The following is a 12,500-nucleotide window of genomic DNA, read 5'->3' as shown; positions in this document are numbered from 1 at the left end:
AGCAGAGAGGAGGTGAAGAACTGTCTGTCTGTCTGCCTGTCTGTCTGACATCATCCTCCTCTAACTGTCTCTGTACTGTCTGTCTGTGTGTGTCTGAAACTGTTTCTGCCTGCCTGTCTGTCTGCTGCACTGTAAACAACAATAACGCTGAACTACTGGACTCTACTGGACTGGACTCTACTGGACTGGACTCTACTGGAATCTAACAGACTCTACTGTCCAGGACTCTACTATACTGGATTCTAATGGACTTTACTGTACTGGACTATACTAAGCTCTACTGTACTGGGCTCTCCTGTACTCTACTTGACTTTATTGTACTAGATTCTACTGGACTTTACTGTACTGGACTCTAACAGACTCTACTGGACTATACTGTACTCTAATTGACTCTACTGGACTTTACTGTACTGGACTCTAACAGACTCTACTGAGCTCTACTGTACTCTAATTGACTCTACTGGACTTTACTGTACTGGACTCTAACAGACTCTACTGAGCTCTACTGTACTCTAATTGACTCTACTGGACTTTACTGTACTGGACTCTAACAGACTCTACTGAGCTCTACTGTACTCTAATTGACTCTACTGGACTTTACTGTACTGGACTCTAACAGACTCTACTGGACTATACTGTACTCTACTTGATTTTACTGTACTGGACTCTACTGGACTTTATTGTACTGGACTCTAACAGACTCTCATGGGCTCTACTTTACTCTAATTGACTCTACTGGACTTTACTGTACTGGACTCTAACAGACTCTACTGGACTCTTTTGGACTAGACTACTGAACTGGAATCTCTACTGGACTCTACTGCTGTACTCGACGATGATGATGTCAGTGAGAATACTGCAGTGAGGGGAGGACCTCTTTAAAGAACCCAGTGGTTTAACTGGAAACCAGTCTGTCCCAGTTTAGAGATGCTGTTTTTCATTGTTTCTAGAAGTGTAGAAGTGTTGAAGTGTAGAAGTGGTGAAGTGGTGAAGTGTAGAAGTGTTGAAGTGTAGAAGTGGTGAAGTGGTGAAGTGTAGAAGTGTTGAAGTGTAGAAGTGTAGAAGTGGTGAAGTGTAGAAGTGGTGAAGTGGTGAAGTGTTGAAGTGTAGAAGTGTAGAAGTGTAGAAGTGTAGAAGTGGTGAAGTGGTGAAGTGGTGAAGTGGTGAAGTGTAGAAGTGTAGAAGTGTAGAAGTGTAGAAGTGTAGAAGTGGTGAAGTGGTGAAGTGGTGAAGTGTAGAAGTGGTGAAGTGGTGAAGTGGTGAAGTGGTGAAGTGTAGAAGTGTAGAAGTGGTGAAGTGGTGAAGTGGTGAAGTGGAGCCTCATCTCCAACACATTGAAACGAGGTCAGGCACCGGACCTCATAACGCCCCCTTTGCTCAACGACTGGATCTGGGTTGGTAGTCAGAGGAGAACCAGCAGAACGTTAACCGGCTTGGTAACACAGACTTCATGTCAGGAGAACCAGCAGAACGTTAACCGACCTGGTAACACAGACTTCATGTCAGGAGAACCAGCAGAACGTTAACCGGCCTGGTAACACAGACTTCATGTCAGGAGAACCAGCAGAACGTTAACCGGCCTGGTTTACACAGACTTCATGTCAGGAGAACCAGCAGAACGTTAACCGGCCTGGTAACACAGACTTCATGTCAGGAGAACCAGCAGAACGTTAACCGGCCTGGTAACACAGACTTCATGTCAGGAGAACCAGCAGAACACTAACCGGCCTGGTAACACAGACTTCATGTCAGGAGAACCAGCAGAACGTTAACCGACCTGGTAACACAGACTTCATGTCAGGAGAATCAGAACCGGTTTGCATCCCTCCAACGGACCTTGAAAAGGGAACCAGAGATGTCTGATCTCCTAAACATGAGCTGGACCACCAAAGGACAGCAAGGTGGTGCTCAGCTGTGTCCGTAAAGAGTCACAATGGATCAACGCATAGTCCTCAAAGCTGAACAATGGTACTAGGTATTAGGTACTAGGCACTATGTACTAGGTACTATATACTAGGCACTATATACTAGGCACTAGGTACTAGGTACTATATACTAGGTACTAGGTGAAGGGCACTAGGTACTAGGCACTAGGTACTAGGCACTATATACTAGGCACTATATACTAGGTACTAGGCACTAGGTACTAGGTACTATATACTAGGTACTAGGCACTAGGTACTATATACTAGGTACTAGGTACTAGGTACTATATACTAGGTACTAGGTGAAGGGCACTAGGTACTAGGCACTATATACTAGGCACTATATACTAGGTACTAGGCACTAGGTACTAGGTACTAGGTACTATATACTAGGTACTAGGCACTAGGTACTATATACTAGGTACTAGGTACTAGGTACTATATACTAGGTACTAGGTACTATATACTAGGTACTAGGCACTAGGTACTAGGTACTATATATTAGGTACTAGGCACTAGGTACTATATACTAGGTACTAGGCACTAGGTACTATATACTAGGTACTATATACTAGGCACTAGGTACTATATACTAGGTACTAGGTACTATATACTAGGTACTAGGTACTATATACTATGTACTAGGCACTAGGTATTAGGTACTATATATTAGGCACTAGGTACTATATACTAGGTACTAGGCACTAGGTACTATATACTAGGTACTAGGCACTAGGCACTAGGTACTATATACTAGGTACTAGGTACTAGGCACTAGGTACTATATACTAGGTACTAGGCACTAGGTACTATATACTAGGCACTAGGCACTAGGTACTAGGCACTAGGTACTATATACTAGGTACTATATACTAGGTACTAAGCACTAGGTACTATATACTAGGCACTAGGCACTAGGTACTATATACTAGGTACTAGGCACTAGGTACTATATACTAGGTACTATATACTAGGTACTAAGCACTAGGTACTATATACTAGGCACTAGGCACTAGGTACTATATACTAGGTACTAGGCACTAGGCACTAGGTACTATATACTAGGTACTATATACTAGGTACTAGGCACTAGGTACTATATACTAGGTACTATATACTAGGCACTAGGCACTAGGTACTAGGCACTAGGCACTAGGTACTATATACTAGGTACTATATACTAGGTACTAAGCACTAGGTACTATATACTAGGCACTAGGTACTATATACTAGGTACTAGGCACTAGGCACTAGGTACTATATACTAGGTACTAGGCACTAGGTACTATATACTAGGTACTAAGCACTAGGTACTATATACTAGGTACTAGGCACTAGGCACTAGGTACTATATACTAGGTACTAGGCACTAGGCACTAGGTACTATATACTAGGTACTAGGCACTAGGCACTAGGTACTATATACTAGGTACTAGGCACTAGGCACTAGGTACTATATACTAGGTACTAGGCACTAGGCACTAGGTACTATATACTAGGCACTAGGTACTATATACTAGGTACTAGGCACTAGGCACTAGGTACTATATACTAGGTACTAGGCACTAGGTACTATATACTAGGTACTAGGCACTAGGTACTATATACTAGGTACTAAGCACTAGGCACTAGGCACTAGGTACTATATACTAGGTACTAGGCACTAGGCACTAGGTACTATATACTAGGTACTAGGCACTAGGCACTAGGTACTATATACTAGGCACTAGGCACTAGGTACTATCGTTCATATTGTAATGTAGTACTTTTCCTACTAAATGTTGGTCCTCCAGAGTCGTTTAGTTAGGTTTGAACCCGATCACAGTCTCACATCTCAGCTGCTCCTTTATTTCACAAACTGCAGATTCTTACTATTTATGACATTAACATTTCTTTAACTTGCATTTTTATGTATAAGATACTTTTAGGTGAAGGATAATTTATTTAGTAATTTACTGACTAGCAGAGGTCCATTTTCTATTATTTTTAAATTAATTATTAATTACAAGAGTGTTATGTATTGTTCTATTGTTCATTGTTTTCTTGTTTTAGCTCTTAGATCTACATTTATAGTTGTTTCACTTCCCATTGCTCCCACATCCCTGAACTAACACAAGCCATGCTTACTTTCACATGCACACACACACACACACACACTTTCTTTTGTTGTCTATTTTATGCATATTTCATTTTATGTTTGTTATTTTGTAAAATATTTTATATTATATAGGTGGAGGCTTCAAATAAGACCAGTTGGCTTTTTGCCTCTTCCTGCACAGTGATATTCATGTATCTCTGTTATGTTTGTTTATTTTTTAATTGTATTGCTTGAATTGTGCAAATGAATAAACCTAAACCTAAACCTACAGAGGGAAACCCTGCTGACCACGCCCGCCTGGTACAAACCTCTTGGTTCACTGGACCCTCCTCCGGCTCCATCTACACAGGAAACGTTAAAGAGACTCACAAACACAAACCTGTGCTACTTGCCTTAAAGAACCGAGACCAACCTCTGACCGCTTCCAACACTTCTCCACCTTTGCCTCTCTAGTAAGAGGAGTAGCCTTCCTGGTTCACATGGCAAGATCCTTCAAACACTCAAACCAAACCAGCAAAGGCTGGCACACGTACCTCGTACCCCAGAATAAAGGGACCAAGCATGTTGTGCTGAGCGCAGCACAAAGGAACACCTGACGGCTCTCCGAGTCAACCAACTGGTGTCCAAAAACAGTGCTTTGTGGAACTCAGTCCAACCTTGGAGGACAATCTCATCTGCATTGGAGGCAGACTAAAGCACTCCAACCTCGCAACTGCAGAAAAGTACCCAATAATTATATCCAAAAATAAGCACATCTCCTGTGTCACCTGACAGAAGGACTGTGGATCAATTCAGTACTCGCAAGCTGCAGGGAAAACTGGAAGAACAAGGCATGGCAGACCTGCCACCTAAACGTCTGTCCTCCTTTTACATATGTGGGGCTAGACGACTTTGGACCTTGGTCTGTCCCAACCAGACGCACCAGAGGAGGCCAGGCAGAGAGGAGCGATGGGCCATAATGTTTAGCTGTATGAGTTCAAGGGCTGTACATGTTGAGATAATACAGTTGTTGGACACACACTGAGAGGTTCTACGAAACTGCTCCAATCTGATTGCGGTACCAATTTTATTGGCGCGTGCAAAGAGCTTAGGATGGACAAAACGGTGCAGACGTACATCAGCGACCAGGGGTGCAGCTGGGTATTTAACCCACCACATGCTTCTCATATGGGAGGTTCTTGGGAACGCATGATTGGCATTGCCAGAAGAATCCTCAATTCAGCAAAACACTCGGCCGACCACTAATGGCAGAGGTCACAGCCATCATTAACACACAACCTCTCAGAGGTCACAGCCATCATTAACACACAACCTCTCAGAGGTCACAGCCATCATTAACACACAACCTCTCAGAGGTCACAGCCATCATTAACATACAACCTCTCAGAGGTCACAGCCATCATTAACACACAACCTCTTGTCCCTGTGTCTACGGATCCTGACTAACCCTTCATACTCTCGCCGGCAATGCTCCTTACACAAAGACAGGAGTTCCACCTCCACTGGGAGACTTCACGGACCTGTACACAAAGCACTGGAAATGAGTCCAAGCTCTTGCCAACCAGTTGTGGAGCCGTGAATACTTACCTTCCTTACAACAAAGACAACAAAGACCTTCAAACGGGAGGTCTAGTTCTGCTCAGGGACAATCGCTGACCTAGGACCAGGGTTATCACCACGCTCCCTGGAAAGGATGGACGTGTAAGAAAGGTTGAGGTGAAGACAACTGACCGAGTGTAAAGACCTTTCTTAGAGACGGTTCTACCCAAGGACGGATCAAGAAGGGAATGTTTCTCTGCTGCAACTTTGTAGCGACCTCATATAGGTCAGGCAGGGAGTGTGTTGCCTTTAAGGCATTTTATATTTTGTTTTTTGTTTAATTGTTGTATTAATTTCAAGACATAATTAATAGCAATATGATTTTGTGCCATTGCTTCCGGTTATAATCACTTCCGGTTCCGGTACGTCCGGTTCAGTAACGTTTGTCACTGGTAGGAAGCAACAGAGAACCTCATGCTCCAGAATGCAATCCGTTCACATCTTAGAGGCAAAGTCTTGAGTTCAATCATGTACAAATATGCAATGTATATTTATATGTATCACTTTGTAAAATGCAATGTTTAAGAAGCGTTTCATTTTCCCCTGAGCTAAACCCAGATTCTGCCGAGCTAGCTCTCCAGCTGTGTAAAGCCTATGTCTGAAACTGTTGACATACTCAATCAAGCTTTTAGGAGGATAGCGCGTACTCTCTTTGAGTGAGGCAAAGGACCCACACAATAGACGATCAAATAGTTTTAACGTCTGGTTCGGTTTGTTACTCAGCTGGCATATATGGCACGTTTTCATATGTTTTCCTCACACCAGAGTGCCCAGACTCATCATGAGCCCCTTTTAGCACAGACTGAGGGGTAACAGGCAACACTATCTGAAACACCGGCTCGCCAACACAACTCTCACTGTGTTGCATCCACTTTCTCACCAACAGCAAATCCTGAAGAAAATAACCACCAGCACTGGCTAGCACCTCAGCCTCAGGCGAACCTGTTGAAACGGCTTCTGAAGAGTCAGCCTGCTGCTCTGTAACCAGGTCACTGCGAGAAATTGACACAAGAAGATTAGACAGAGGCCGCCAGAAATTACCTGCAACATTTTCCTTCTCTGACTGAGACACAGGTTTCGAAGCGGTCACTGCGCAGGCCGTGAATGCTTCAGGAAAATCACGTTTCCCTTCTCCTGGTTCCGAACTCAGTGGCACAGGTGACACCACCGGAGTCCAGACGCATGCACCAACCAAATCGTTACCCAGGATGACAGAAATCCCCCGGATTGGAAAAGCTGGGCGCACAGCCAACTCAGCTCCACTCAGCTCCACTCTGGAACAAATCACAGTTGAGCATTACTTTGTGCAATGGAAGTAACAGAAGGTTTAAATCCATCCCACGAACAGGAACGCAGTCTCCCGTCTCAGACTCCTTGGACAAGGGAAGAACTCCAGCCTGAATGAAAGAGTCAAAAGCCCCTGTGTCCCTTAAAATAGTCATTGGCACCTTTACCCACTTCATATCATGGGACACAACACCTTTATGAATAACTGTCAGGTATGGATCCAAACTCACCGAACCAGAGTCTTTTACATGCAAGTCAAGACCGACAGGAGTGCTGACGTGAGGAACCGGTGCCGCCAACACCCTTACTATGGAAACCAGAAGGCAACATTTTATGTTGGAGCCTCAACAAATGACAGTCTACCTTCCAGTGTCCCCGTTTGTTGACAATAATTGGCGTAGATTACTGCTACCTTTACCTAAAAAAAGTATGACTTTGCAGGACAAATGACTCACCGACAGCAATAGCATCAATGACACAGCTCCACCAGCCCCGGGCATATGTATGTATATATAAATATATATTATATATATGTATGTATACATACATATATATATATATATATATATATACATACATACATACATACAAAGTGTATATATATGTATATATTTAGATGAAGAAGGTGTCACAGCTTCTGGGGTGTGAAACTAACCCTCCTTGTGTTTCAGGTGTCTCTGTGCGGAGCTGACCTCTGACCTCATTGCTTCCTCCACAACAACATGCATCTGAAGCGTTCTGGAGGTTATATCTACAGGATCCCCGATACTTAAGCACTCTGGACCGCCTCCTCTGAGCCATCACTTCCTGTCCCGCCCTCCTCCGGACCGCCCACCATGTCGGAGGGGCTGCTGCAGGTGGAGATCCCGGACTTCGGAAGCAGTGTGCTGGGGAGCCTGAATGAGCAGCGGCTGCTGGGTCACTACTGCGACGTCTCCATCCTGGTGCAGGGTCAGGCCTTCAAGGCGCACCGGGCCGTCCTCGCCGCCTCCTCACTCTACTTCAGAGACCTGTTCAGTTCCGCCAGCGACTCCTCGTCCTCGTCCTTCCCGCGGGCGGTGTTCGAGCTGCCGTCCTCGGTGACGCCGATGTGTTTCCAGCAGATTCTGTCGTTCTGCTACACAGGGCGCCTCAGCATGGCCGCCAGTGAACAGCTGGTCCTCATGTACACCGCCGGGTACCTGCAGATCCAGAACATCGTGGAGCGTGGCATGGAGCTGATGATGATGAAGGCCTCTTCGTCCTCCTCGCCTCTCTGCTGCGACTCACAAGTGGGTTTGGCCACACTCAAAGAGCTGTACCTGTGACACAGATAGACTACATAGACTAAAATCCAGGTAGACTACATATAGACCACATTCCAGGTAGACCACATATAGACCACAATCCAGGTAGACCACATATAGACCACATATAGACCACATTCCAGGTAGACAACATATAGACCACAATCCAGGTAGACCATGTAGAGACTGCAATCCAGGTAAACCATATAGAGACTACAATCCAGGTAGACCAGAGTCACTACATAAAGGCCACATGTAGACCATGAATAGTCTACATACAGTCTACATATACAACAAGTAGACTACATATAGTCTACATATAGACCATATATACATACAGTCTACATATATACCACATATAGTCTACATACAATACAGTCTAAATATAGACTACAGATATACCACATACAGTCTACATATAGACAATGTAGTCTACACATAAACAGGCAGACCACATATTGAATTAAATTCAGTATATTTTGTATAGCCCAAAATTACAACCTCCCCTCAGAGGGCTTTACAATCTATATACATACAACATCCCTGACCTTTGACCTCACATTGGACCCTTTCACAGGGAACCGGAATGAACAATGTAACAGAGTTGCAATACATTCAATGAATATGACAGAAATTATTCATATAGTGAGTAGTAGGCATGGTGGAACAGTTACAACTACCACAAATAGCAGCAACAGGGGATGTATCTCCGCCTGCTCCGCTTCTGAATTAATCCTCACAGGGACGCTGGCGAGTCTAACGTTTGATTTTCTACCTTATTTACAATTGAACATACATTTGAGTTATTTTAATTTTATTTAACAGTGTAGTTAAGTTCAAAAGCCATTCTTCTCTGTTTTTTAATTCTTCTGCAAATGCTTCGTCTTATTTTGTTGCTTACCTGTTGCACCTGTTCTCCACCGCTACGTCTACTCCCTGGACAACTTGCTGGCTAGCTGGGACTCTCTGGATAGCCAGCGAGTTGCCTGGCTCCGCCCCCTTACCAAAGCACCCCGGCATGTCCAAATTCATCCACATCTCAAAATTGCTCTGTTTAACACCCGATCCCTAAACAAAAAGGGCCAGATCTCTGGCCAGATCCTCCTCAAATTGAATCAACATCAATAACTCTTGCACCGCTTCACTTTATATACTTTAAACTCACTTAGGGGGTAATATGGTACTATGAGCTCTCTAGTGGGGTAATATGGTAATGTAATACTATGAAGGACTGTGGTACATGTTAGTAAAGACACATTGATCATATACTGTATAGTAGAGGTACTAACTAAAGGTAATACTATGAAGGACTGTGGTACATGTTAGTAAAGACTTATTGATAATATCTAGAAGAGGTACTAACTAAAGGTACTACCATGAAGGACTGTGGTACATGTTAGTAAAGACTTATTGATAATATCTAGTAGAGGTACTAACTAAAGGTAAAAATAGCAAACATCACGAAAGCTTTAAAGCATATGGCGTTCCACCAATCTGGAAGAATCATGCTTAGTTTGGAGAGATAGTCTTAAAACATATAAAAAGGCTCTCCGTAATGCCAGAGCAGCCTATTACTCATCAGTAATAGAGAAAAATAAGAACAACCCCAGGATTCTCTTTAGCACTGTAGCCAGGCTGACAGAGAGTCACAGCTCTGTGGAGCCGTGTATTCCTATAGACCTCAGTAGTAATGACTTCATGAACTTCTTCAAGGAAAAGATTTGAACTATTAGAGGCAAGATTGATGATCTCTTGCCCTTAACTACTGCCCATCTGTCATCAAGAGGAGTGGCCTTGGAAACGGCTGTATGCCCTGGTGTATATTTGGATAGCTTTTCTCCCATTAACCTAGACCAATTGTCCTCAACGGTTTCTACTTCTAAACCGTCTACCTGTCTCTTAGACCCCATCCCAACGAGGCTGCTTAAAGACGTGTTGCCTTTAATTGGCACCTCTCTGCTGGATATTGTTAATGTGTCTTTGCTAACAGGCCATGTACCACATTCCTTCAAAGTAGCTGTAATTAAACCTCTCCTGAAGAAGACCACTCTTAATCCAGAGGTGTTGGCTAACTACAGACCAATCTCTAACCTTCCCTTCCTCTCTAAGATCCTTGAGAAAGTAGTCGCAAATCAGTTGTGTGACTTTCTACATCAGATAAAGGACTCATCTCTGTACTGGTCTTGTTAGACCTTAGTGCTGATAAAGGACTCATCTCTGTACTGGTCTTGTTAGACCTTAGTGCTGATAAAGGACTCATCTCTGTACTGGTCTTGTTAGACCTTAGTGCTGATAAAGGACTCATCTCTGTACTGGTCTTGTTAGACCTTAGTGCTGATAAAGGACTCATCTCTGTACTGGTCTTGTTAGACCTTAGTGCTGATCTTTATTTACCTTATACATGCTTCCTTTGGGCAACATTATCAGGAAATACTGCATAAACTTTCATTGCTATGCAGACGATACTCAATTATATCTATGGATCAAACCAGAGGAGACCAACCAGCTCGCTAAAATTCAAGAATGTCTTAAAGACGTAAAAACATGGATGACCTGCAACTTCCTGATGTTAAACTCAGACAAAACTGAAGTTATAGTTATATTGCTTCTGTCCATCTGGGCTGTTGCTCCCCTGAAGGGTTCTTACCTTTTTTCCCCTGAAAGGGTTTTTTCAATTTCGTTGGAGTTGTTCCTGATCCGATGTGAGGTCAAAGGTCAGGGATGTTGTATGTGTACAGATTGTAAAGGGGAGTTTGTGATTTGTGATATTGGGCTATACAAAATAAATTGAATTGAATTGAATACAGAGTACATGTAGTCCAGAAGTAGACCACAGGTAGACGACATACAGTCTACATATAGACATGGGTAGACCATGGTTTACATGTAGACCACAAGTAGACAACACAGTCTAGATATAGACCACAGGTAGACCACATATAGTCATTGAATAACACTGAATCTTAATCAAATCTGATATTTCCTGAAGACCTCCAGGACTTCTGGCACCGACTAAGCGCTGCTTTCAAACCTGCTCTCAGACTCCGCTGACTTTGAGTTTGATAACAGCAGCATCTAGTGGACCTTACAGGAACTGCAGCTCAATGCACTTTAAAACTGAGGCTGCTGATTGGCTGGAACTTTCTCTGACCACACCCCAACTAGTGTCACGGCTGGTGTTTTGTTTCCTTCTACTCTCTTAAACCTTTATCAGCTGTTTCATCTTTTTAAAACACAGACAACCTCAGCAGACGAGCTCAGGGGCTTCGACGTGCCGATGGTCCAGCAGCACAGCACCCCCCACCTGCAGGAGTCCAGTCCAGACCAGCCGGCTCCGAGCCCTGAGGAGCTGCTGCTGGCTGTGAGCAGGATCAAACAGGAGAGAGCCGACACTCCTCCTGCTGAGGAGAACAGAAGAGGAGCAAGAGGAGGAGCAAGAAGAGGAGGAGAGGAGGCCAGGTGAGGAGAAGTATACACATGCACCGTACAGCACCGTAGAGAACCATAGAGAGCCATAGAGAACTGTGCAGAACTGTAAAGAACGATACAGCACCGCAGAGAACCCTGCAGAACCATAGAGAACCGTAGAAAGCCGGTCAACACCGTAGAGAACCCTACTGTACGTCACCGCGGACAACACCATAGAGAACCGTGCAGAACTGTAAACCACCGTAGAGCACCCTACAGAACCGTCCATGCTCCTTGCTTCTGGTATAATAAATAATTTTCTGCTGTGTTGTCTCCTCCTGGTCCATCTTGTCCTGCTTGTTCTGTTCTCAGAGGAGGAACTTTCGGGGGACTTTCCAGGCCACCAGGAGCAGTGCTCTGTGTTACCTGGGTGCAGGCGGAGGTTTGGTTCCAGGGCTGCAGTCCTACCTGTTGGCGAACGGGGGGCGCTCCAGTCCAGGAGGCTCGAGCCTTCCCACAGACTCCCCTCCATCTCACCCCCTACGGAGGAGTTAGAGGAGGATTACTACGGGAACACCGTCCAGTCCGGACTCTACCAACACATCTACGGACATCCTGGAAACCCCTACAGTAAGTTACATGATGGTACGATCCATCTATCTGTTATAGTATGAACTACATTATAGTCTAGTTCCTCAGCTCAAAACGTCCTGCAGGAACGACTTGCTTTAGGTTTCCCTTCATAAGTGTCTTAACATGTCAACTCGTCAGGATGCACCAAAGTCCTTTTAACATAAGCCCCCTCCCCCCCTTCTTTCCGTTTTCTCATTGGTCAGTCCAAGAGAAGATGGAGATGCTTTCCCTCCCATCGGCTAACGAGCGTCGGCCCTGCGTGCT

General features: G+C 44.3%; 1 protein-coding gene across 1 annotated transcript in view; it reads left to right on the top strand.

Annotated features, from left to right (window-relative positions):
- The first annotated feature begins 7,745 nt into the window (after positions 1–7,745).
- Positions 7,746–12,500, top strand: part of LOC117735810 (nucleus accumbens-associated protein 2-like) — an 8,693-nt gene continuing 3,938 nt past the window's right edge. Inside the window, exons 1-5 of the mRNA XM_034540686.1 lie at positions 7,746–8,180; positions 11,434–11,512; positions 11,565–11,654; positions 11,976–12,233; positions 12,440–12,500. The exon at positions 12,440–12,500 is cut by the window's right edge and continues 116 nt beyond it. Of these exons, the coding sequence (XP_034396577.1) occupies positions 7,746–8,180; positions 11,434–11,512; positions 11,565–11,654; positions 11,976–12,233; positions 12,440–12,500 (923 nt within the window). The remainder of the gene's footprint in view (positions 8,181–11,433; positions 11,513–11,564; positions 11,655–11,975; positions 12,234–12,439) is intronic.

This window comes from Cyclopterus lumpus, chromosome 9 (assembly GCF_009769545.1).
Source record: "Cyclopterus lumpus isolate fCycLum1 chromosome 9, fCycLum1.pri, whole genome shotgun sequence".
In the NCBI taxonomy this organism is placed as follows: Eukaryota; Metazoa; Chordata; class Actinopteri; order Perciformes; family Cyclopteridae; genus Cyclopterus; species Cyclopterus lumpus.
The sequence above is the reverse complement of the archived record's forward strand: the minus strand, read 5'-3'. Positions and strand labels throughout refer to the sequence as shown.